Source organism: Alosa pseudoharengus, unplaced genomic scaffold (genome assembly GCF_046254945.1).
Source record: "Alosa pseudoharengus isolate Yale_2024_CS ecotype anadromous, Long Island Sound unplaced genomic scaffold, YU_APseudo_1.1 YU_APseudo_1.1_scf_5, whole genome shotgun sequence".
NCBI classification, from domain to species: domain Eukaryota; kingdom Metazoa; phylum Chordata; class Actinopteri; order Clupeiformes; family Clupeidae; genus Alosa; species Alosa pseudoharengus.
The window spans coordinates 17,597,927-17,624,457 of record NW_027468837.1 but is presented as its reverse complement, the minus strand read 5'-3'; the positions used below and the strand labels follow the sequence as shown (position 1 = coordinate 17,624,457).

At 41.1% G+C, this 26,531-nt stretch overlaps 1 protein-coding gene across 2 annotated transcripts in view; it reads left to right on the top strand.

Annotated features, from left to right (window-relative positions):
• The window catches only part of alpl (alkaline phosphatase, biomineralization associated), a 40,203-nt gene extending 17,808 nt beyond the window's left edge, over positions 1-22,395 (top strand). For both annotated transcript variants that reach the window (XM_076268017.1, XM_076268016.1), the window contains exons 6-12: positions 286-461; positions 7,434-7,574; positions 12,438-12,507; positions 12,642-12,776; positions 18,437-18,628; positions 18,885-19,004; positions 20,698-22,395. In XM_076268017.1, the coding sequence (XP_076124132.1) occupies positions 286-461; positions 7,434-7,574; positions 12,438-12,507; positions 12,642-12,776; positions 18,437-18,628; positions 18,885-19,004; positions 20,698-20,981 (1,118 nt within the window). In that variant the 3' untranslated portion in view covers positions 20,982-22,395. The remainder of the gene's footprint in view (positions 1-285; positions 462-7,433; positions 7,575-12,437; positions 12,508-12,641; positions 12,777-18,436; positions 18,629-18,884; positions 19,005-20,697) is intronic.
• The last annotated feature ends 4,136 nt before the right edge of the window (positions 22,396-26,531 follow it).

Sequence of the window (26,531 nt, the reverse complement as noted above, 5' to 3'; positions counted from 1 at the left end):
AGAGTTTAATTATCAAAAGACTGCTGTTGGCCCAGAGGAGTGATGAAACTACAGTGGAAAAAGAACTTTAAAAATAGGTGCTATAATAATATTTCTGTCTGTTTTTACATTTTAATTGCTATACTTATCAAGCTTGCTAGCAAAACGTATGTGTCATAATTTGAGTTTTCACATATTTTTCTTTTAGTCACTTCTCATACTGTGACATATCATCTATTTGAATAATTATTCAGTCTGTTTTGAGTCTGAGTCCGTGTGAATAACAAGACAAGATCTATTTCACAGGAAAGTCAGTGGGTATTGTCACGACAACGCGCATCAATCATGCTACGCCCAGCGCTGCCTATGCCCACTGTGTGGACCGAGACTGGTTCTCTGACGGTGAGATGCCCCAAGAGGCAGTGGATGCCGGCTGCAAAGACATTGCCAGACAGCTCTTTGAGAATATTCAAGAAATCGATGTGAGTCCCCTTTTCCACATCATGCATCTTTTAGACTTCTGGTGCTTGCCAGTAAACAAGAGCATGCTGAGTGACCCAGATATGAGTTCAGATTCCAGGAAAACATATTATTAAATAGTTGGGTTACACTTTACCTGACAGTATCGATATAAGAGTGACATGACACTGTCATGAATGTGTCATAAACAAGTCATAAACGTTTATGACATAACGCTTCTGTTATTAAGTGACATTCGGTTTTTGTCATAACAAGTTAGGGTTAGGATTGGGGTTAGAGTTAGGGTTAGGGTTATAGTAGGATTAGAGTTAGAGGCAATGTTCCTTCTAATTTTTTTGAGCACTGAGCAAATATTTAGTTTTTTGAGCGCACATTTCAGCACTGTGTCTGTGAGCAATTTGCAACACGCGACCTGCCGGAAATGACCACGAGCCTGCGTTAGCCATAGGGAATTCAAAGAGATAACAGCAAATGCATCAATATGTATACGAAGGTTGTTATTTATTCAGTATCCTTTATAATGGCTGGACTTGTGGAACATTTTAATGATGGTGTTTTACCAGTCAGTTTAGTTGAACTTAAAGGATCTTTGGTTGAACTTCAATAAGGTTTAGAGAGGTTATGACTGGTTCACTGGTTATGACTGATAATGTAGAGCGGTACAAAATATGATCGCCGCCCAGTCCAGCACATTTTTTCCAGAAAAATAAGTCACGCTTGTCAAATTGTGTTCATTTCCTACTTTGTTCCTTTTTTGTGTGTTTGTAATTGAGAGTGTGTGGTTGTCTGCAGAGTTGTCTGCAGAGTTGTCTGTCATTGTCTGCAGAGTGTGTGGTTGTTTTTGTGTATATGTGTTTTGTGTGTGTGTTTTTTTGAGTGTGTGTGTTTGTGTTTGTGTGCGTGTTGTGTATGTGTATGTTTGTGTATGTAGGTGTGTTTGTATGTGTGGGTGCATGTGTGTGTGTGTGTGTGTGTGTATGTGTGTTTATGTGTTTGTGTGCGTGTTGTGTGTGTGCATGTATGTGTGTGTGCATGTGTAGTGTGTGTGTGTGTGTTTTTGTGTGTGTGTATGTGTGTGTATGTGCGCATGTGGGTGTGTCTTTATGTATGTGTACATAAATAAAGCAAATCAGGGAACCACCTACTCTTTGCGATAAGTGCCATGGGATCTTTAACAACTATGGTGAGTCAGAACCTCAATTTAACATTCATGCAAAGGAAAACATATCCTGTAGTACAGTTACACTGTCACTGCAATAGGACATTGGGATTTTATACAACCCCACCCCCATATTGCCTGCAGGGCTTTGAACCAGATTTTTTTGTCAATTGGTTCGTTCTGAACAGAAACAGTATTTTAACGTTTCCGGTTTTGGTTCCCACCCTAAAATTGACGTTCCCGGACCGGTTAGAACAAAAAATATTGTTCCAGAACCGGTTAATAACGTTCCATGTCAGCTGTCGGAAAAAAATATACTTATGCTTTCAAAACGGCTATTAATAGTCACAATATTGTCTTTTAGACTCTATCCTACAGCAAACAAACACTAGGCCTCTGCTTTATTCATGGGTTTCATCAGGTCCCTTTCCACAGGTGTATTAATCAAGCACCATGCAGTCTGCATTCATAATCATGGTGCTTAATGTTATACACCTGTGGAAAGGGACCTGGTGAAACCCATGAATAGGCCTACAAGCTGCACAAGTGTCTTCATATAGCCTTTAGCCTAAATAGTTTCCTGGTCAAACAAAAAAAGTATATTTTTGGTGGGTACTGTAATATTGGATTCTTGGATGCCTTCCCATTGTCTAAATGCCAAAATGAGGACTATTATGTTTATCCAAATAAATTAAAGCTGTAGCCTTAATGTTAATGCTAGTTTTTTCCAACAATGTTCGTCACGGCCTAGTAAAGTAGTAACGCGTTAGTCTATTTTTACCACTTTTTTCAGTAACGAGTAGCCTAATCTAACGCGCTACTATTTACAAACCAGTAATCAGATTAAAGTTACTTATCTAAGTTACTGTGCGTTACTATTTTTGTCATTTTCCTTAATAAAAAGATATATTCTTTGCTTTCTTCTTGTCTTGGGGATTAATGTCATGTAGGCTATGCTCACGTTTTCAGCATGAGGACAATTCACGTGCAGCGACACAAACGAAAACAACAATGGAGGGAGAGAGAGAGATGCACATTTCATCAGTCATTACTTTGAGTTTGTGTCAGCTAAACATGACAACATTAAGGTACATTGTACATTCTGTGCTGGCGACAAAGTGCTGTCTAGCTAGACATCCCAAGTCTCCCGAAGTTTTGGGAGTCTCCCACATATTGATAGCGGCTTCCTGACGCCCGCAAATTACATAAAATCTCCCGGAACCTAGAGCGAACAAGAGCACGCAAGCCAGACCGGACTTCAAATCAAAGATTCTAGAATCTTTGCTTCAAATCGCGTGTGCATAGCTTAATGCGCACACAACGGAGAGGGAGAGAGAGGAGTGGTGCGTTTGTGCCTGAAGCGCATCCAAGACAGAGAGCATCCTGGTCTGTTTTGCTAAATCAACCAATCCGTTTTCAGTGTAACTGCTTATATCTTTTCTCCCAAACATAATTAATCAGTTCAGTCAGTGTATCTAGGAACAGAAGCGTCATGGCAGCGTCAGTGCCGCTCAAAAAGGAAGATTTAAGACCCATTTCACATCAGACTACACAAAAGTGTACCCAATTGTCTTAAAAGATTAAAACATAATGATAATCTTGCACACTGCACTGTTTGTAACAGCAACTTTAGCATTGCTCAAATGATTGCAAAAGACTTGTTGAAGTGAGGTTGAAGTGTAATTTCATTTGCATATTACTCAGGCCTATAGGCTACAAGATGGCTAGTTGCCAAGGCTACATGAAAAAAAATCTACATATTTTACTATAACAATTTCTATCAATAGGCCTTCCTTATTTGGTGTACTTAGACATTATTGAACAAACATCTGAATTTCAGTATCTAAGTAGGTTAGGTTGGGATGTCTGCTATACATTGCTGTTAAAATGCACTTCCAGTATAGTGAGTATTGGCAAAACCGGTTATCATTTTTATGTTGAGGTGTTGGGGGTGTTGTTGGCAGCTGCTGAAAGTAACTAATAAAGTAACTTGTAATCTAACATAGTTACTTTTAAAATCAAGTAATCAGTAAAGTAACTAAGTTACTTTTTAAAGGAGTAATCAGTAATCAGTAATCAGATTACTTTTTCAAGGTAACTGTGGCAACACTGGTAAAAAGAGAAAACAGGTGAAATGAAATCATTGAGATTTGGAGACTTAATAGGCCTTTTGACCTGCTCTGTCTGTCTGCACTCTCCATGCATTCATTGAATGACAGGTGGTGACCCTCACAATTTCACTGAAGACACAAAACTTTCCCAGGAACAAAAAAAGAACCGGTATTAACCGATTACCACTATTTTAAAAAAATCGTTTCTGTTCCGGAACATTAAAATAACGTTTCTGGTTTTGTTTCTGTTCCTAGCAAAATGGCAAAAGTTTCTGGTTTTCGTTTTCGTTCCGTGAACCGGTTCAAAGCCTTGATTGCCTGTTCATAATTCTGAGAAATTCTTGAATTGTGTGCATGTGTGCAGGTACGTGTTTATGTTTGTGTGTGTGTGCGTGCACATGCTTGTGGGTGTGCCTGTGTGTGTGCCTGCGTGTGTGCATGTGCATGCATGCGTACATATGTCTACTGTGTGTGTATGTGTCATACGTATGATTACTGTGAATGTATGTGTGTGTGTGTGTGTGAATATCTGTTTATGCTCATGTGTGCATATGGAATGGGTTAACATGACGCCTGGAGGCAAACTGACACAAAAAATTGGTCATCCTAGGCCCTACGGTTCTCAAGATATTCACAGAAAACTCTGTTGGTGTACGGTCACTAAATGTACAATAAATTCATTTATTGTATGGCCCCCCATGAACGAAAGTCCACGAAACTTGGCATGCATTCGGAGGGTGTCATAATGATCCTACGCTTTCAATTTCGTGCAGTTTTGACCATGTCAGCCAGAGATATTGTGATTACCTAATTTTTTGCTTTTTAATTTTTAACTAGGTGGCGCTATACATGAAATAAGTGGTAATGGGATGGGTTGACATGGCCCCTTAAGACCAACATACAAAAAAAAGGTGGTCCTCCTAGGCCCTACGGTTCTCGAGATATTCACAGAAAACTGTGTCCGGCCACCTACAGGCCAGTTGGTGTACAGTAACATAAATTAATTTATTGTATGGCTGCCCATGAACGGAATTCCACAAAACTTGGCGTGCCTTCAGAGGGTGTCATAATGATCCTACACTTCCAATTTCGTGCAGTTTTGACCATGTTAGGTCACAGATACCTGCGATTACAACACCTCATTTTTACTTTTTTGTTTTTAACTAGGTGGCGCTATACATGAAATGAGTGGTTATGGAATGGGTTGACATGGCCCCTTAAGATCAACATACAAAAAAAGGTGGTCTTTCTAAACTCTACGGTTCTGGAGATATTCACAGAAAACTGTGTCTGCCCTACCCTCCTTTCGGGGGTTCAGTCCAGCGGGGGGGGGGTGCTACAGATCAAAACGAAAAACGATGGTTCCATGCTATCGATGTGGGGCTACATGCCCACCAAGTTTCGTGTACCCCGGTCTTTCAGTGTCCCGGGAATCCTTGACGGAAATTTGGCCATGCGAAAAAGAAAAAAAAGGAAAATCTGACGAAACCTATATGACCGCCGCTTCGCTGCGCTGCGGTCATAATAACGTGTTCCAACCAATAACCGACGAGATGCGCGTTTAGAAGAGTTTCAATTGCACGAGAGGGAGTAGCGAGCTAGCTCTCTGTTTTGTTTGAACATTAACAGAAGTGAAGTTCAGCCGTAATCACTGATACAACCTTTAAGCACCATCTGAAGTAAACATTACCATTTTGTTCATGTTTAGTGCATGATCTGCGTAGATCTTGGTAATGGCATCAAGGATGTTTTCTGCAGGGCATCCTGAAAGCTGATAGCCTAGAAATCTAGATGCGCCCCTAGCGGCAGCAAATTACATTTGCTGTCAGGGCTAGTCTAGCAACTCTCCGTTGGCTTGTGAGCTCCAGAAATCGAAACTTAATCAGGCCAATCAGGCTTGAATTCCCTGCTACTTGAAAACAAATAAGATGGATGTTGCTGCTGGCAAACAGTGTGACACAAGTTAAGCTTTTATTAAGTTGTCAAACGTTTGAACTAGCCAACTAGCTCCGCTGGTGGGAAGCGCATGGGACTCATAGCGCTGCCGCTGTCCTATTGCGTGCAGAGGGAATTTCAAAGACAGCTGATTATCCCGCCCCTCGGACTGAGCACTGCGAACGGTGAGTGCCCAGACCCTACATTTTAATGTGGGTCTGGCTCGTCAGGCTAGAAAGCTGAATGATTCCAGCAAAAACGGTCTTAACTGAAATCAGTTTGCTTCCGAAACGTAATGTAAAGCACAAGCATTGTGCCATATGATTGTGTATCCTGAACTGATAACATGGATATGTTGGTGTTAATTGCTAGCATCACATTGTCGATTAATAATTTTATTTGTTTAGGGTCGGATCGTAGCCTAGAAATCTAGACGCACCCTAGCGGCGGCAAATTAATTTGCTCAGCTTGTACGTCTAGTATCGAACCATAGGAATTTCTATTGGCTTAACACCGTGGATGACGGCCAATCACAGCGCTCTATTTCGTTAGAGAGTCTTAAGGCGGGCTTAACAGGATAACGACATCCTGCGACGGTGAACAACAAGGAAGGTGGCTATGGCAAACGAAGAGCGGTTGTTTGAATCGGCGTTGGCGTCAACTTTGGAGGAGTTGGACTTGTGCTTTTCTTTGAAAGTAGATCAACACAATGCACTTAAGTCATTCCTTTCGAAGAAGGATGTATTTGCCGTTTTGCCGACCGGATACGGATATGGTCGTAGCGCTGGCCTATTGCATGCCTAGGCAGTTTGAAAGACAATTCTCTGCCCGCCCCTTGGATTAAGCGAGGTGAATGATTCGATGCCAGACTATACATGTCAATGATATAGGATGGCCCGCCAGGCTAGTCGGATCGTGCTCTCAGAATTCGTTTCTCTCGGGATTCATTCATTTCGGGGAGAATTTGATCGATAGAGTTCCCATGTCTTAATGTTTTCAATGCGTCTACATGGACTTTCTGTTTCAGATAATCAAGCTTAGGTAATCAAGCTTCCACTCAGACCAAGTTTTCCCACGAGCGAACTCTCCTTTCGCTTTTGCCTCCGAGCAGAATTTGCAGATCACGCCACTCTTTTCGTAAATGTCTGAACGTTTTTTCCTACCTGGACCATCTTTTGTGTCAATTTGGAGTATTTCATCTAGCCACTCATGTTTAAACGTTACGCAGACCTTTTTCTTGGGGCATCTGCTCTGCCTTTTCGCCATGGTAGCCTACTGCATAACTGCTGGAGCAGGGCCTGAGTACCCAGAAGTTCGCATCGTAGGGCCTGCCTGGAGTAGCCTAAAGGATACTTTTTATGTAAACATTCTAACTCAGACATGTCAGTATTTTAAATGTTTATTACCTAGCCTACATCGCCTTTGATGCTCAGATTTTTAACCCCTGAAAACAAAATCGTTTGTGCGGTCTGAACACTGCGTGTGCGCTGTGCGCAGCTTAGAGGGAACATTGGTTAGAGGTTAGGATTATGGTTAGGGTTAAGGCTAGGGTTCATGTGTCATGACAGTGTCATATGTTCATGACAGTGTCATGTCACTCTTATGTCGATACTGTCAAGTAAAGTGTTACCAATAGTTGTTTAATTCAGCCAGTTGGAAGACAGCTCCCTGACCAGTGTGAGTGAACTTACAAATAAGCATGCACCACTGTTCAACCATAGCAGTATTCGATTTATTTCCTCTTTGGTGTTTATACCATGGATGTGCAGGTGATTTTTGGTGGAGGGAGGAAATACATGTTCCCCAAGGACACGCCTGATGTAGAATACCCCAGCGAGAAACAGCACTTTGGCACCCGGAAGGATGGCAGAAACCTTGTGGAGGAGTGGAAGGAGAGGATGAAAGAGAAGGTGAGAGCTTTTTATGTTTATGTTTTCCTTTCTGTCCTCCTACCATTGTTTGTCTTCCCAGTCCTCTTTGTTTCCCACTAGATTGGCATAAACAATTGCACTTTCATTTCTGATCTTTTCTTTCTTTTTTCTTCTTCTTATTAGTCAGCCTCTGGGTTGATGGCCTTGCTGACCCCTCTGCAAAAGCTGTAGAGAGATAAGTTCATCTGGTCAGTTTTCTGGCTCTGAAGAAAAGATAAATAAATATCTGCCCTCCCATAATCATAGTACTTGCAGATATCTACAATTTACATTGTCTACAGAGACTGTTAAACATGAATGCCTCCTCTTTTCAGTGAAAAACAGCATCTCCAATAGTTCCCTGATGGTCAGTATTTTTCTAGGAACAATTTAGAGTGCTGCCTCTTGGAGGGGGGGGGGGGGCTGTGCTGCATACAGTACTTATCTCTCTCTCCAATTGGCCACACCAGACTAAACTCTAGGAATGCTCTGAAAGATGTTAGCACCTCTGTCGACATCTGTCAGTAATTGGCAGACAGGGAGGAACATGGAGGTTCCATGGAGGTTTCTTGATTGTGGAATTCAGCTGGACTGTGTGGACATTGTAGTAGTTCACAGAGTGCAAAGGAGGGTGAAAAAAACATATTCTCAGAACATCAGTGTTCAAGGCTGCAATGATTAAGTAAACCCAGCTGGACTATTCTTAAAGTGTTGCCTTACACTACTTTTGTTTGTTTTAGTTGTTCTCAGGCAACACACTGTACATGCCATGGTAGAATTTCATTATTTAAATGCTGTTTCCTGATATGCTTTACTATGTGTTCTGTTTCTCACATGCTTTGTAAAGGTAGGACTGTGGATTAACTACTACTGCTAACTGTGCTTTTTGTGCACAATAAAAAACTGATTTTGGCAGATTATGATACCCCAAAGCTGATTTACGAATATTGTAAGGGAAAGTTGGAAGAGAAAAATTATTATTACACATCCTGACTTATTGGGAACAGTGGATGATGTGTATTTCTGAGCAGAGGGAAATCTGGACAAAGGAGTATCAGTAAGTAAGAATTTCTAAATTAGGAGAGAGCTCTGCCAACAATAACAGGGACACAGAAGAAGCAAGCAAGAGACTTGGTGTAGTGAGAAACTGTATGTTGAATAACCTGTTGAATAAACCTGGAACAGAAGAGGAAGACTAGAGAAGGGTCCATAAGCCATTAAAAAAGAAATACATCATTAGAAAACCAGATGTGAAGGTTATAGAAATTATATAAAGATGCAGTTCTTTTCTCCTTCAGTCAGCCCAGTGCAATAGTGACACAGCCATTGCATTGTCTGTTTATCAGTAGGCATTTGGGGCAGAGGTATAGACAGGCATATGCTGTAGATGTAACTGTCAGGATGATGGGTTGGTTTTCATTATTACCCCAGTGATAGAGAAGGGGCTGGTTCACATTATGCAGAAGCAAACCATTCATTCCAACACAATTCAGCACTCTCACGAATGCAAAGGTGGTTGTTTGGTTTATTTTTCCATGGTGGTATACTTAATAGCCCTGTTCTACCCCTTTTCATGTTATTCTGATGACATTGATTAGGGATTAGTACATTACATCCATAAGTATAATATACTTGCTTATTCTTTGTTCTCCCACTATTCAGGATTTATTCAGACAGTATACTAGTGGGTTATACATATTCTCTTTTGGTACTTACTACTAATTAGTAAGTAGAGATCAAGGCTTACTAGGTCATTATTAAGATTATATCAAGAATAAAGGCCTAATTCGTCATGAACACGAAATTTGTGAATATACGCCTAACAAATGATTAATGTTGCCTAACACATGCCTTACAAGTCACTAATACAGGGATTAATTATATATTAGTGGCTAACATGTGAACCTTCAAATAAAGTGTTACCCTGTTTGGTAATTTCGGGTACCATACTGAATGCTGGTGTACCACAGCCACATGCATTAGCATGAATGAGAAAACCGTATTCATTCACTTCAGTTTAGAATTACATAACTAACTTATGCCATCTCGCTGATGAGTGTGAGAGATGGGTCAGATGACCCAGATGCCTGCACGGTGTGGGAAGGGGACATGACGGCTTTGGCCAAGCCTCAAATGAAGTTAACAAGCAGCCCTTCCCTCTTACTAACCCCCACCCCAACCCCACTCCCGTTAATAAGTGACTCCATGTAATTTTACAGCTAATGACTTGCTCCTTGGTTTTTGGAAACTTGGGACAAGATAATCTAAAAGTGTATGTCCGGCCAGTCCTTTTGGTAATATCAGGGAGAGATGACAAGGGCAAGTGACAGCCCAGATAATTGAATGTGGGAGAGAGGGCTAAAATAATCACTAGCAGTGTGGAAAGTCTTGGCTGCACTGAGTTCATGGCAAATGGCCATCGCAATACACTGGGAAATCTTAGAATCACAATGTGTCAATGACAAAATGGTCCAATGCTGGTCTGGGGAATTACAGTTCTTATGAGAAACACACAGAATACAAAGAAATGGAATACAAAGGAAAAACTATTTGATTCTTACAAACCATTTCACATGAAAATGTATGAGGTTGTCAAATCTGTTTATGCGATGATCATTTTAGTTGCAATGGGTCTATAATGGTAGCTATTAGTAATGTTAAAAATGCGGTGAAATACAATGGGCAAGCTGCATGAAGCAGTGTGTTTATGTTATCATCAAGGGCCAAAAAAAAAGACTGTTTAACAAGCAGCTCAAAGCATTGGCCTGTAGAAGAATGTATGTATGTATGTATGTATGTATGTATGTATGTATGGAAGAAGCCTGGTCATCTAACCGTTTTTAAAACTGTTTACAGTAAAATCATACAATATTTGAAACTTGTCACTCGAGCAAAATCCCACAGAAAATCTGCAAAACTAGAAGTTAAACCTCAATCTCTGACTCAATTTCCAATTTTTGTTCACAGTTCACATTCTGACACAATGATCATCAGACCACTAACACATGTGTGTCTTTGTAAGGCATTGCCTTTCAAAATGTATGATAGGAGAAGTTTAATCACTTTTTAAAACAGCCCAGTTGACTTACATGAAAGAGTATAAATTAAGGCATTTTACATAAAAATGAAACAAAGGTTTGGGCAGAGTAGAAACGAGTACAGAAATGAACGAAAAGAAAAGATAAGTAAGAGCAGTGTTGGGTAGCCTAGAGTACTGAAAATCTATACTCAAGTAAAAGTAGCCTACAATTACTCTCTTAAAAATGTACTCAAGTAAAAGTAAAAATTCCTTTTTGAGAAACTTAAGTAAAAGTGAAAAAGTACGTTGTTAAAGGAACACGCCACCCAAAATCAGTAGTATATGTTCTTACCTTAACTTTCACGCGTTGAGTCATACCTCTCCCGCGCCGGTAGGTGCACTCAAACGCTCTGTCACGCGGTGTGAATGTGTTAGCATGTTGCTATGCTAGCGGGCTCTGCCGTGGCCGTAGAGAGAGGAACATAGCAGTAATCAAACACCTCCACATTTTCCCTACTTAAATACAGTTGCACGAGTAGTTGATAAAAATGTGTACGTCACACAACATGAAACGTGGCGATTTTCCAAGCGAATAAACAGGAGAACTACAATGTGTAGCGCAATAGCACTTGGGAGTACGTCGACCTAGCGTGGTAATATTATTAACACCTAATTGTAGATCCTATCCACCACAGAGTTTAGAATCCATGCTGGATCGACCCTCAGCCTCTCCCTCCCCTCTGAGCGAGAGAGAGGCACACACACTAGAGATGCGCTGATGGGCTATTATTTCAACCATAACTGCATAGCAAAACTTATCATCCATCAGCCATCCATCAGCACCAAAGTTTGTTGACCAATTTTCAAAATTTTTATCAACTACTCGTGCAACTGTAACACGCGCGACAGAGCGTTTGAGTGCACCTACCGGCGCGGGAGAGGTATGACTCAACTCGTGAAAGTTAAGGTAAGAACATATATTACTACTGATTTTGGGTGGCGTGTTCCTTTAATGAAGTACTCAAATTACAAGTTACTTTCCATTTTTTATGTTGTGCTGGAAAGTGTAAAATAGTTAATACGGGAAGATAACATATGGAATGTTAAAACGAAAGCCTTGTGGGGCCAACTATGATGCTGATAATGGAACTCTCTTGAAAGGGTCTATATATATATAACTATATATATATATATATAACTATATATATATATATATATATATATATATATAGTTGCCTAGGGCTACTCACTCCACCTATACCCTTCTCTCTCCATTTCTCTATCTCAGAATGGACGAATTAAATAACTTTAATTGCAAATGAAATGCTTTGCAAATGTTGATCTAAGAGCAATTGTCAACAAGGTTTTCTTATTGGTAGCTTATATTCTGCAAATGGTGACGATGCGGTGTCTGCGACCAACAACCTGCTTGTCTGAAGGTGGTCTAATGAGAAGCGGTAGCCTACTTATATTTTCTTCGAGGCAGTTAGCACCTCGGTATCTTCTTGATGCTTCTGGCTCTCTCACCCTGCCGGTTTAGGGCTTATATGTGGTATCTCGATATGGAAAATGTAGTTGTAGGTATATGGAAAATGTACTTGAGTAGAAAGTAGATTACTGGCTTAAAATATTACTCAAGTGATAAGTAGAAGTACAGTTTTAAAAAGGAATATGAAGAGTAGCCTACACGTTCCTTGAAAAAACTACTTTTTTACTCATGTGCGCTATAAGTAGTTGTGTTACTACCCAGCCCTGAGTAAGAGGGTGTGAAATGTTGAACATTAATAATTTTGGATTAGATTTGAATATTGATGTGAAATATCCTTTTTTTCCAACATGAATAGAGGGCCCACTATGTCTGGAACAAAAAAGAACTTCTTTCTCTCAACCCCAACAAGGTGGATTATGTTCTCGGTGAGTTATTTTTCCCTCATCGAAATATGCTCTTTTACTGAAATGTTGTCACCGTTTAGCCCATTACTGACATCTTTTCTTGTCTCTTTTTCTTTAAACATCTCTTTCCCTTTCCCACGCACATTCATTCACAGGTCTGTTTGAACCCTCTGATCTGCCATACGACCTGGAGAGAAACAAAGAGACGGATCCGTCGCTCACGGAAATGGTGGATGTGGCTCTGAAAATCCTCAAGAACAACCCGAACGGATTCTTTCTGCTGGTGGAGGGTGAGAGTCTAGTGTTTGCCTCCCGTTGTGATGAAAAATCATCTGCTGTGTTCACCCACTTACCAGCCTCAGCTCTCAGCTGCACTCCTCTCAGTCACCTGTTTTGAATTTTACAAGAGAACGGTTTTGTGAAATCCCTGGGTAGTCAGACGGTCCGATGTCAGATATCCTCTAGTGTTACAGAAATGCATAGTGAGAAGCTGTATTGTTCTGTACAAAAAGCGTGTTTTTGATTCATCATAGTAGTGTGTAGTTTGTGATTGAGCGACTAACCATATGATTTAACATAAGAGTTTTGAAAGGGATTATTGAATCTTGAATGTTGTGTTTCATTTAGCCGTAGATCTTTGGTGCTTTCCATTTGGAAATGGAAAAGTCACCCACCTCATACCCATGCAAGGCTCAACTCTTAGCTTCTTAGTTTTATTATAGGAGGAGAGGTTTTATGAAATCAGGGTCCCCGCGGATCCTTAAAAAGTCTTAAATACAACTTTCGGTTTTTAAGGCCTAAAAAAGTCTTAAATTGTCTGAAACGTCTTGAATTTTCGAAAGGGAGGTATTACATTTTCGTAATTTTAAAATCGTAAAATTACATTTGGGACCGCCGAGCGAGTGAAATGTCTCCATCCGGATTCGTGTATTTTTTTATTCGCAATTACATTTTGGGGGAAGCATTTGTTCTGTGCGGGTGTCATCTGCATTCTGTAGATCAAGATGTAGAAGGCTACTGGAGGAAGTGTAGTGGTTGCAAAGTGAAGATGTTTTTAACGTGTGTATCACTAAAGGTGTGAAAATGGCAAGAAAAAATATGCCTGTCTCTTATCCAAATTTCAGAGGTGGACAAACCTAAGTTTATTTGCTTTTAGCCTCCACTATATCCCTGAACCTAAGGGATTGACATTTTCATTAAAGCCGTTATTTTAAAGTGCATTACACCTGGTCGGCAAGATTGGGTTTGAGGAAGCTTTGGTGTTGAAAATGTTGATTGGAAGTTGTTTATTATTTTTGCCCCTGCAGAAGGGGAAAATAATTGGGTTATTGGTTGATATGGGTGTGTGTGATTGTGATAGTAATAAGCAGAGAGTGGCATTGACTATTTCTTTTAATCTCCTGTTGCTATGTTACTTTTCAAGTGCATGCCTTTCAGCAGAAATCAACCTAAGCAGAGTGTAGGCCTACTGTAGTGGTAATTCTGTGATCACAGTAAGGTGGTTTTTTAAAAAGTGGGTGGGTTTTTAAAAAAGTGGGTTTTTAAAAAAGGCATTCAGAACATGTTTGATTCATGTCAACAGCCACAAGCGTACATAGAAGCTCTTGATCGCGCATGCCAATAACGTCTATAAAAACAATATATTTATGGAATAAAACTAGACCTCAGATTAGCATTACTGTTTATTGTTAATCTGCAATTATCTGCAGCCAGCGGAGGGCATTTATAGCCTACAATGCACCTTCATCAAACATGTTCTGAATGCCTTTTTTTTTTTTTTTTAATTTGAAGTTCTTTTTTATATATATATATATATATATATATTTTGGCCTTTTATGCCTTTAATTCACAGGATAGTAGAGAATGACAGGAAGTGAGTGGGAGAGAGAATCAGGGTGGGATCCAGAAAGGACCACGGGGCGGGAATCGAACCCGGGTCGCCGGCGTACGGTGCAGGTGCCCCAGCCAGTTGCGCCACGGCTGGGGCCTGAAAGCCTTTTTTAAAAACCCACTACTGCATGGCGCTGTCCACCTTACTGTGATCACAGAACTGATAGTTATGGGCAGCCGTGGCCTAGTGGTTGGCGCTTCGGATTTGTAACCGGAGGGTTGTTGGTTCAAACCCCGACCAGTAGGCACGGCTGAAGTGCCCTTGAGCAAGGCACCTAACCCCTCACTGCTCCCCGAGCGCCGCAGTTGTTGCATGCAGCTCACTGCGCTGGGATTTGTGTGTGCTTCACCTCACTGTGTGTTCACTGTGTGCTGAGTGTGTTTCACTAATTCACGGATTGGGATAAATGCACAGACCAAAAGAGTATATACTTATACTTATATACTAGTGTACCCACCTCTTATTTTACCACTACACCCCCTGCTAGGGTTGAGCTGCCGCTGAGTGCCTCTAATTGAGCGGGTGAAATATAATTTCTCCAGACAGGCCTGGACTTGAAAAGTGACATAGCAACAGGAGATAGAGAAAATGGTCAATGTCATTCTCTGCTTATTATTGTCACAATAATAAGCAGAGAATGACATTAGAGGCGTAATGCACTCTAAAATAACTGCTTTAATGAAAATTATGTCAATCCAAAGCATAGTGTTTCATAAACCATGGAAGTGGAGACTGCTGGTCAAATTATGCCCGGTGCTTCTTTCACTTGTCTGATAATTTGCTGCGCAATTTATGAAGGAACCACGGACTGACAGAAAAAGAAAGTTTTCGCAATCAGGAGGAAATACACGTAAAGTTCATCTGTTTGCATCTCTCCAGCGTGTGTTGCTGGCCTAGCCTACCCAACAGGGAAGTGAATAGGCTTGCTTGTCAGCCTTTCCCAGTACTTTGCAAACTACATAGCAGTTTTTTCAGCAGAAATAATATTCTAATAAAAATAATATGCGAGGAGGACCTGTCTCTTAATTAATAGGGGATTTCACTTTTCCCATACATTTTTTAAAACAAGTCAGTGGTTTACAATGTTTCAGTCAAGCTTTGGTTGGTTTAGATACAACAGAATGTATGCAAAATGTAAAGTAGCCTAATGGATTAACTTTGATCTGCTGTGCTGCATATGGCACAATAGATGCATTGCCATATGCAAGTAGCCTAGAGCTACTACAGACACAGGTGAAGAACAGTCAGCCTCAGCCAGTAGCACAACCAGATATGTACAGCCAGCTTCAAAAGCAACGAAATTGGCCATTTATAGCTGTGAAGGTGATTCACACACAATTCATTTTCTTTCCCCAAAAAAATATATTTGGTAACTTCTGTAGACATCCAAAATGGGATGGGTGTTAAAGTTAGTAAAAAAAACATTGCATAAAACAGTGTTGTCATGTTTATCTTTTTTGGCGTGGTATAGTCTTATTTTTTCCATTTAGATGTCTTGAAAAGGTCTTAAAAGTCTTTAAATTTGCACTTGAAAAATGTGCAGATACTCTAGAAATCCCTCAGGTAGTCTGACAGGATGCCAGATGTCCTTCTCTGGTGCTATGGGAACGAAGAGTGAAAAGCTGTTCATGTTATCCTTGAATACATTTAAGTATTCAGTCTGTTGAAACCCGTTTTGTCAAAGAGAGTGAGAGAGAGAGACAGAGAGAGATAGAGAGAAAGAGAGAGGGACAGAAAGACTGTGGGCCCTATTTTGGCGATCTTAAACGCAGCGCATAGCGTATTCTTACCACAACGCAAAGTTTATTCCTATCTTACACTCAAATTTTTCACCATTCCCTTCTCTGCGCGCAGGAGTGTGGCAATTAACGACATAAGGTGTGGTCTGGCACGTGATCTAAAAATCACTATCTTACACCATCTAAAAAGCATTATGCTGACCAAGAAAAACCTGGTCTATAGCGAAAGGCGCATATGAAGCACAGCTGAAGACGCACTGTCACGAGAGGAACTCAGCAACTTTTATTCAGTCATTTGAACATTATTGGGATAAGTGTTGCAACATACCTAGAGATTGGGATGGTTTTATTTCAGTTAGCCTAATAGCAGGTTTGATTTGCATTGAGAGATGATCTTATGGAAAGTACCCCAAGCCAATCGTGAGATATGGTAAAGGGTATGTGAAGATGTGAGGTTATTTTAATAATGGCTAAAGGAAACTTTATCAGGATGAATAGTACCCTGGATCCATGAAATAACTGGCCTTTAAAAATAAAAATCTGCCTGCCTCTATGGGAATTCAAAATAGGATTAACTAAAGGGTATGAATACTTATGCACCCTGTATTTTAATGAAGAGGATTTATTTAATTACAATACATTATTCATTCACAAAGAAAATTTGTGTCCTTAAAGGTTGGATTTTTCCTATTTGTTTTTAATTAAGGCATTAAGATCCATTTCCAAAAGATGATTTTTTTATTCTTCTTTTTAGTCAACTTTAGCATGGGACTGAAGACTACTTTATGTGTCATGAAGACATATCAAGAAATATGTTAGGCCCTTACACACATAGAAGATAGAGAGAAGTTTTGAAGGTGTTGGCGGTGATTGGATCACGAAACAGCATTCAGATTTCTTTCTTGCTTGATCTCTTGCTTCTTGCAGATGCTTAATCTAGGACTCCGTGTGTCACATACAGAATGAAAAACAAACACACTGATTTTATCAGACTTTGGAAATTCAAGGTCATGTAACCCAGATTTGGAAATATAGCTAAAGTTGTTGCCATTACCACAACTCCCTATAGAGTAGCTTTGGCTGTCGTCATTATCATTTTAATGAACTTTTAATGTTTAGTTTTGTTTAATTTAGTGTAGTTTAAAGGCACAGTCAGGACGTCTTGTTTGTTTATTTGTGTTTTAAATTATTAGCAGATGCTTTTGTCTAAAATAAAAAGTAGGGCTGCACGATATTAGGAAAACATGCGATATGCGATACCATTATTGAGTACTGCGATAACGATATAATTTGCGATATTTAAATATACTGCTCAATAAAGGTTTTCCACACATATTTTGAAACCTTCCACCCTTTTCTCCATTCTCAAACTAGGTTAAAAAACTTTTACAAATAACGAATCCTGATTACCTCTGTGCTGCTGTCTGGGGCTTTTGCTAAATGCAAATCATGAAATACAAGCCTTACCGACAGTGAAAGACAACTTCTGATATAACGATAACGAAAGAAATTGTTTATTTTAACACGGTGGAGAAGGACGCATTTGTGCTGTGTTTGTAACACGGCATCCTTCATAAAACCAAAATATTCCCATATAACAGACGTGCTTTTCCTTTTAGTCACTAATTCCTCTTCACCCAAGTGTAGCCTACCTCGCTCGACTCACTATTTTCAGCCATCACGACTTAGCTCCCGCTTTAACACCTAAAACACCACACACCTAAACTGGTAGGGGACGGGCTTCTTGGGCTGCATGACCGCATCAGTTTGGTAAAATATGTTGACATTCAGAATGTGAATACACCATAGACTGTATGGAATGCGCACGGCTCAGAAAATGTATCGAATTTATCGAAAATGAAGTAATCTTTGCGGTATGTCCATCGCAAGTGTTGATATCGCGATAACGATAGATTTTAGATATATCGTGCAGCCCTAATAAAAAGCATTATATTTTAACACACCGGAGAGATACCTCACCCCTCTCTTCAGCATTCCCAGAGAATCTCCACACAGGATTTTGTTTTTGTTTGGGGGACAGGCTGTCCCCACTTTGTTTGTTTCCAGTGTTCCGGAGCCTGGGCTGCCTACAGAGACTGTTTTTTACAGTGTACTCACGGAATGGGCAGCTAGTGGATCGTGAAGATGATTGCTGAATGTGACAGAAAATGTTATTGGCTTGAAGTCATGTACAATTGCTAACTACACCTTTAATGAACGTGTATGTCATGTAACTGGCTAAACATCAGCATTTGACAAATACACAGTTGATCCAACACTGCATACTGTGGCTTTAATTATTTAATTATTTGTGTGACAGGTGGGCGGATTGACCATGGTCACCATGACGGCAAAGCCAAGCAGGCGCTGCATGAGACGGTGGAAATGGACCGCGCCATTGGCCGGGCAGGCCTACTAACCAGCGTCCATGACACCTTGACTGTCGTCACGGCGGACCACTCTCATGTCTTCAGCTTCGGAGGCTACACGCCACGGGGAAACAGCATCTTTGGTAAATTCCTAATGCAGTGTTTCTAATTTTGAAACTGTGCGTGCATTCATTTTTAAGGAAATTACAATACATTGCAATTTCACATTTTAGGAATGTTTTTCTTCTTGCCCAGAACTCATGATCTTTAAGTGTGCTTTGAGCCACAACTGTATCAAATTCATTAGAACTTTTCCAGTGCATTGTTAGAACGTTGTGATTAGGTTTTTGATTCATTACACATTGTGCTGCCTTGTATAATCATGGTATTATTTAATAGGACTGGCTCCAATGATGAGTGATCGTGACCAGAAACCCTTTACGTCCATTCTGTACGGGAATGGCCCAGGATACTCGCTGGTCAACGGCCTAAGAGAGAACGTCTCCACAGTGGACTACCGTACGTCATCTTTTTTTACATTAGTCGTCATTTAGCTGACGCTCATATCAAAAGCAACTTACTGACTAACAGGAACAGTCTCTGTGGATCACTTTGAGGTTAAGTGCCCTGCTCAGAGGCACAATGGTGGTGGCCCCTGGGATCGAATTCACCTTCAGGTGTTCCATTTGGAAGGCCAGATCCCTAACCACTCGACCACCACCACCCCATCTTCCTCATCCCTCCTCATCACCCATCCTCTGATGTCTGCAGAATTTACACTTTTAGGGCCCTATTTTACACCTGGTGCACCGTGGCGCCAAGTGTGACGCAAGTCTTGTTCCTATCTTACACCCAACGCAGTGAGGATTTCTTCGCCAAGTGCTCGAGTTCACAAGTTGTCAAATGAACATTGCACAACCACGGGCGTGTCAATGAAAAAAATAGGTGTGGTCAGGAGCATAGTCTTTTGCAAATTGCCATTTTAATGCCACTAAACATTATAACGCCACTGTCCAAGAAAAACCTGGTCTAAAGGGAAACGCGCATGTAACACTAAAGTGAAAGGCGCATGACAGCATTAATGTCATTGGCAATCTGATTTATTATTTATTTTATTAGCACTCATCCAATGTATCATTGGCGCTCATGCGGCGAAAAAAGGCTGCATGGTGTTCTGTCACCGGTAAGCTTATGTACAGCTTCAAGAGGCAGAGGTTTGAGTTTGCGTAAGCAGAAACATAGAAACATAAAACACTGTGAATTGGAATGTCTTGGACTACTGAATATCCCTGTTTTTAAACATGCTGGTCTAAAAACCTAAAAACTGCTTAGCATAGATATGAATTGCAGTAGTGCAATATATTAAATGAAGAGTAGATGTACCTTCTTAGGCTGCCAACATTAGCATAAGAATACCTGCTTATCTATGGTGAGGAGATAAATAAAAATAGGGTGACTCCTCTGACCCCCACCACCCCCCCCACCTCCTATGTGTCTCTGACCGGCATGAACTACACATGCCTGTCTCTGTCATTTGTGACCTTCCCCTGACCCTTTCAGCTGAGTTTCTAAAACCATAACAGGCATGTGTCACCTGCCCATCAGTGAGTAGGATGTCTAAAGCGGCAGCTGCTCTCGGTTGGCCTCATCAAATAAGCGGCTAAGGAGAGCCTGAGAGCAGCACAGTAGAACAGGATGGCAATGAGGATGGATAAATACCTTACTTTCACAAATTCTTCTCTTGAAGGTTTGGAACAGAATAGCTAAACAAAAGTATTAAACCCTAAATATAAAGATCTTTAGACCTTTAAGAAATCACATTAATGACACATAAAACTGTCTGTGAGCTCGTTTTCATTACAGCACAGTCATTTTCTGATAATGTTCCAGTTCTCCTCTTGATTTATTCATAATCAAATCAGAGTCAGATACACTCTATGCTCCACTTCTAATCAGGTTCTTTTCTCTTAGCGTCATGGCATTTTATGTGCTAATCATTCTGAGCAATACAAATATCCTAAAGTGATTTAGTCATTTTCCATAACATTCCTGTAATTATACCATAGTTCTACTAAATAGATCCATGTCAGCAGCTCCATTTTCTCACTCACTCTTGAACAAATTGGTTAAATCTCTCTCTCTATCTCTCTTTCTCTCTCTCTTTCTCTCTCTCTCTCTCTATATATATATCTTTCTCTCTCCCTCCCCTCAGAGGATAACAACTACCGGGCACAGTCGGCCGTGCCCCTGAGCTACGAGACCCACGGCGGGGAGGACGTGGCCATCTTCTCCAAGGGCCCGCTGGCCCATCTGCTCCACGGCGTGCAGGAGCAGAACTACATCCCCCACGTCATGGCCTACGCCGCCTGCGTGGGGCAGAACCGCGAGCACTGCCGTGGGGCCTCCTCGGGGGGGCTCAGGCCCAGCCCCAGCCCCGGGACCACGATCGTCTCCATGCTAGCTGCGGCGCTCACGCTAGCCTGGCTGCACTGCTGACAGCCCTGTCAGGAAAAACTCCAACCCGCCCTCCAACCCTCCCCTCCTACATCCCCTCCTGAGGAGTCTCTGCAGCAGAGAAAACAGGCATTAGTGTGCACTGTACACTGACTTTCACACATGCACGCTCACACGCGACTACGCGACTACACACACACACACACACACACACTTTTACATTTGTACACAGAGTCATGTGCATAGACAGACACCAATACTCTCTCTCACACACACACACACACACACACACTGATATGAACACATAGGAATTCACACACACAAGGGCACATGTTGGCATTCTTACACATATATACTGTACACACACTCACACACACACACAATAATAAACATATAAACACACACTCACACATACCATGTGTGCATAGGCATTCACACACGATAATACACACATAAACACACACTCACACATACCATGTGTGCATAGGCATTCACACACAATACAAACACACTGTAACCTTTCACTTCTCCTCTACCATTTAGATGGAACCACAGTCTCCCTCTAAATAGATTTTTAAATTGTAAACATGGTATTCATTTTTAAAGCAGTTCTGTACAGTTTATAGACTAAGGGACCAACCCAAGGGCTTTTAATGGACTTTATGCAGCCTCTATGGACAGAAAGAGAGAGAGAGAAAAAATAAGAGAGAAAGAGCACAGGATATGACATTCAAAAAGGTCAGTCAAAAATACAATAGAGTGGTAGCATTTCATAAAGGCTGGAGGTTGTTTTTTTGTTTTCATTGTCTTCTTTTCACTGTTGTTGTCTTGCAATGTCATTTTATTTTACTGTATGTGCTCAGCCAAACAGCATGAGACTCTGAGGATCCTTGACCTCTGTCCTGCTCTCCAGGACAATGCCGTAAATTTCCACAGGAAAATGAGCAGCCAAAGCACACATGGTTTCAGTGACTTCACGAGCAATAGATCACTTTAGTCAAAGCAAGACACAGCCGCCTGGGTCTTGTTTTTTTGTTTTTTAAATTAATACGCCATACTAATTAATTAGGTCGTTAAAGACAATGATTCAGTCCACTTCATCAAATGCCACCAGCATCTAAAAGAGACTGAATCAACCCATTCTGAGATTTTTTCAGAAGTTGTATGTCATTGCTCTCTTTTCCTTATCATCCTCAATTGGTCGTTGAATCATAAAACATCTCATACACATACTTTGCATTCTGAAGTAATTTGGCTTTCCAACGGCAAAGCTCCATTTCATGTGTTTGAAATGTGGTCAGAATAATCGAGAGCACCATGCTGGAAAGTATAGATTTGAAAGTCGCTGTTTTTAATGAATGGTTTCATTTTTTGTCAACCGCAGACAACATATGCCAGCAAGACAAATAACAGTAAATATTTGTGGGAAAATGGGTTTCCCTTGCCAATAAAAACACCATGTCAGTTTTTCTAAGACGTTGTGGTTGCTTTATTTACTGCAAACGTTTATCTGTATTGTATGTCCATTTTGAGGAGCATTTAGAGGTTTGAGAAGACTCCTCCAGGCAAAAAATGCTGTGTTGTCCATCTTATTCTCCTTATTATGAAGAATAACAGAACTATCAGCCACAGAGTTATTGGCAAAGTGTCCCATTTTTGGATCATGGAGGCCACTTAAAGCTCTCAAAAGCATACAAAATGTATGTTGCTGTGCAAAGTTCTACAGAATGTTTAAAAACAATTTCTCTGTTTCTTTGTAAGCTATTATCACACTTTTCTCAGCTCATGAAATTCATCTCAGTGGAATTTTATTGGGCTTCAGAGCCATCAATCATAAGACTGACACAGCCTTGTCAAAAACATTTCATGTATGACCCAGAGATGACATGGCAGTGAGAGAGTCTAATAGCAGACGAGTAGCATATCAGTTACATCATATCAGCACCATCAGTGTCTGCCATGACAGCTCTCATATTAAATATCATATCTAATGCCATGGAAGTGTGTGTCACTTGCTACTAAGCCAGACACAATGAAGCCTATCATGATAAATACAATTGATGGGACTTGACACTGTAGTAACACTGGAAATCATCCATTAGAAATAAAATGCTGATCTTACACGTACTGTTCTTATATTTAGATTTTGTATCATACAGAACAAGTATTTAACAAATGCTCAACAGAAATTGTCACTGTACCTGTCAAACTCTAACCCATTTCAACAACCTGTCAACCAATCCCAGTCTGGCCACCTGCAAGTGATACGAGATCTATTTTTATTTCTAACTGTCAACATAATGAACAGTTTGTCCAAAAAAGAAAATGGGTCATTAAATGAGTTTGACCAAAGTATCCTAAGAGCCTCCAAGACTAAAGGGATATGTCTGGTTTAGGATTCTTCCCATGACACATTTGAGTTCCCAGGAACACATAATGCATCTAAAATGATCTGAAATGTCATTCAGGGTTGCTTCTGCTTTCTTGCAACAGATCTTAGGTGTCTAGCATTGTTCTGAACTTTTTAAACCAACCTGCTAACATTCACACACTACATCCCTTTCGCAAGCACATGCCAAGATGTAACTTACATGTCAAAAAACTCACAGAAATATAATATCTAGTTACCTGACAAATAGACTGCATTCAAACCCTTGGAACAATGGAAATAAGCTTTTCAGGTTTATAGTTATTCTGAACTTTGTTAAACTTTGTAAGGATGTGCATGAGAAGCAAATCTCTGTATGATGTCCTTCAAAGTATCAAATAGTCACAGACTCACGGTTATGGTATTTTTGGGTTAAGACACATTTCATAGACCACAAATGAGTGTCTTCACAAAGACATCTCTATCAAAATCAGTCTCTGACAGGCTGTCAGACCCTCTGTGCCTCCTGCTGGAAGACCACAACTGGCCCGCATGGCTGCGGTGGACGGCCGCTCTTTGGCATGTCTTTTTTTTTGCTTCTGCTGAGCTTCAGTCTCCCGAGAACACATTTCAGGACAGATGGATGGATTCCCCGACGCAATTTCAAGATGGTTTCACCCTCACTGACCTCGCTGCACACATTCAAGCCATCGTCCAATCTATCATTCAGCTGTGTGTGTGAAAATGACAGGAAGAGAAAAGCTTGGTCCTCAACGGAAATGGCTTTTTCATCCTAATTGAGCTGTTCTCATAAGAGGGACATTAAACCATCAACGCTTTTATTCATAATGGGCAATGCCAAAAAAAAGGGTTTTCCGCTGCCTTCTAAAGAGTTGAGGCAGACCAAGACAGCCAGGGAAATGGAAGAGGGGTGTGGATTCTTTACATAGAATTTATTAAATATTCAGTAACCGTTTGAACCCTGGCATGAGTTGAGCGAAAAATTCTAGAAACTTCTGAAAGTTCTTCCCCTTGAAGTGATCTGAGGTCAAAGGAAACCGAGAAGAAAATCAGATTTTTTAATCAAAGTTACTTTGTTTTGTGCACTGGCGTGATTGATGTGGAGGATCTGTGAGGATCACGATCGGCCCTGGACTCAATCTCACAGGGACACAATGACTGATTCCGGACCTTGACAGCGCTTTTCTACTTCTCTCTCTCTCTCTCTCTCTCTCTCTCTCTTTCTCTCTCTGACACACTCAATCTCTCTAAATATCTCATCCTTTCCCTTACTCACTTTCCATCTCTCTCTCTCTGTCTCTATTTTGCTTGTCTCTGTCTCTCTCACTGGTAATAAATCTTTCTCTTGATGCAATCTAAGTTTCTTCCTTCTTCCACTTTTCAGCCCATTTAAGAACGCCTTCCAGCGTTCTGACACGCTCTCCCTCGCTTTCTTCAAAGAGTGTCAGTTGGTCCCCCTCTAGCCCCCAGCCCAGTCCGGCCCGTGCTCTCCCACTCCGAGATGGCTTCCGAGGGCTCCACAGGCTTGGGCGAGTGCTTGAGAGAAAGAGAAAAAAAACGCCCGAGCGGCATCCGCGCGGAGGTGAGATCAAACAGGAGGCAGCGGAGCCTGACTGACAGGCTCTGGGCCTCTTATAAAAGGAGCGCTGAGGCTGCAACAAGACACTAATGCTTCACCTTTCAGAGACCAGACCCAAATTTAGCCCCCACTGGTGCTACCCCCTCCCCCCCCCCCCCCACACACACACACACACACTCACCATCACCCAAGCTCCACTAGAGTCAGTGCCCAGGACGTTTGACACCACTTGAGCGCTTTTAAATGCACATGGTTGCTTGACAGGCAAAATGCTATGTGTGAATATAGTAAACTGACAGCCATCACAGGGTGGAGTGTGTTTTGGCAGGTGAAATGGCAAGAAAGTTCTCATTCACACATTTAAGCAGCCTTGCTTGTACTTACAGAGTACTTATAGGGTTAAGGGAAGGATTAAGGGTTTATGTAGTCTACTAGTCAGGCAATGCATGCAGTAGTGTTGGTCATGACTAAAGATAATCCAAAGCCTCATGCTAACCTTAACCGTAGTGGCATATTGTAACAACTGTTGCAGTTACATGTTGTAACAACATGGAATTAAGGGGGATGCTGTACCACACACATTAAGTTATTCATAAAATCCATTTTGTGTCTGTTCATCCCCAAACGCACATAATTGGCACATAGGCTACTCAGTATGGATGGCTAGTAGTCTTTACTCTTCAGTGTAGGGGACCGTGGGATAATTTCAGTGAAAGAAACAAATTATTTCTTTGAGATGACTTGACAAAATTACCTCCTACTTTACTCTTTACTCAGGTTTTCCAGCATATGTTCTTGTAGCCTTGTACGCAGTGTGAACTGAATACTGTTTAAGTGGAATGTGTGGTGGTAATGGGCTTTTGTTGCAGAGTTCCTGACCCATTGTGCACCAACGAGCACATTCAGTTTTGCAGCTGATAGACCTGATCAACACCCCAAATGGCAAGGCCAAAACTGGCACGTTCTAATGCGCGCCGACCAAATGTAGCACTTACGCCCACCCTCTCCGGCAAAGAAAAACCTCAGACAGCTTTATAGTTTCACCTCACAGCAAGATTTGGGGCAAAAATGTAAATAAAAGCCATAAAACAAAGGCATTTTGATTTGATGCCCTTTTCTTGCTGCCCCCGCAGCGGCGGCAAGCTCTTTTTCTCAGCCTGCTGTCCAATCATGGGACGGGATCCTTCATGCAGCCTCGTATAAATGCATCATTGTCCTTTATGTGGTCAGATGCAAGACTCGGGGGTCATTAACTCAGTGGTGGAGCACTGCAGTGAATACCACCACCCTGCTATTCCATGGCAGCATTTGTGAACAATTAAAAAACTGGAGATATTCATGGGATGTTATTATCGTCGGCCGCTGCTTTTGTTCCCTAGATGCCCTTCATGGTCCATTTCTCTCGTGGTTTGTGCCTCAAGAAGGTCGGCGTTTTGTGCTCTGTGCAGACCTGCTTGTGTGAATCTCAACATGGAGGGAATTGAGAGTCATGCTTGCCCCCCCCCACTCCCCCACTCTCTACGTTGGCTTTGTTGTGCTTCCAGCTTTTGTAATTATGGAGGCTTAGCACAATGAAAGACATGAATGGTGAAAAGCCTCTTAAAGAAATGGTGAGTTTAAATCA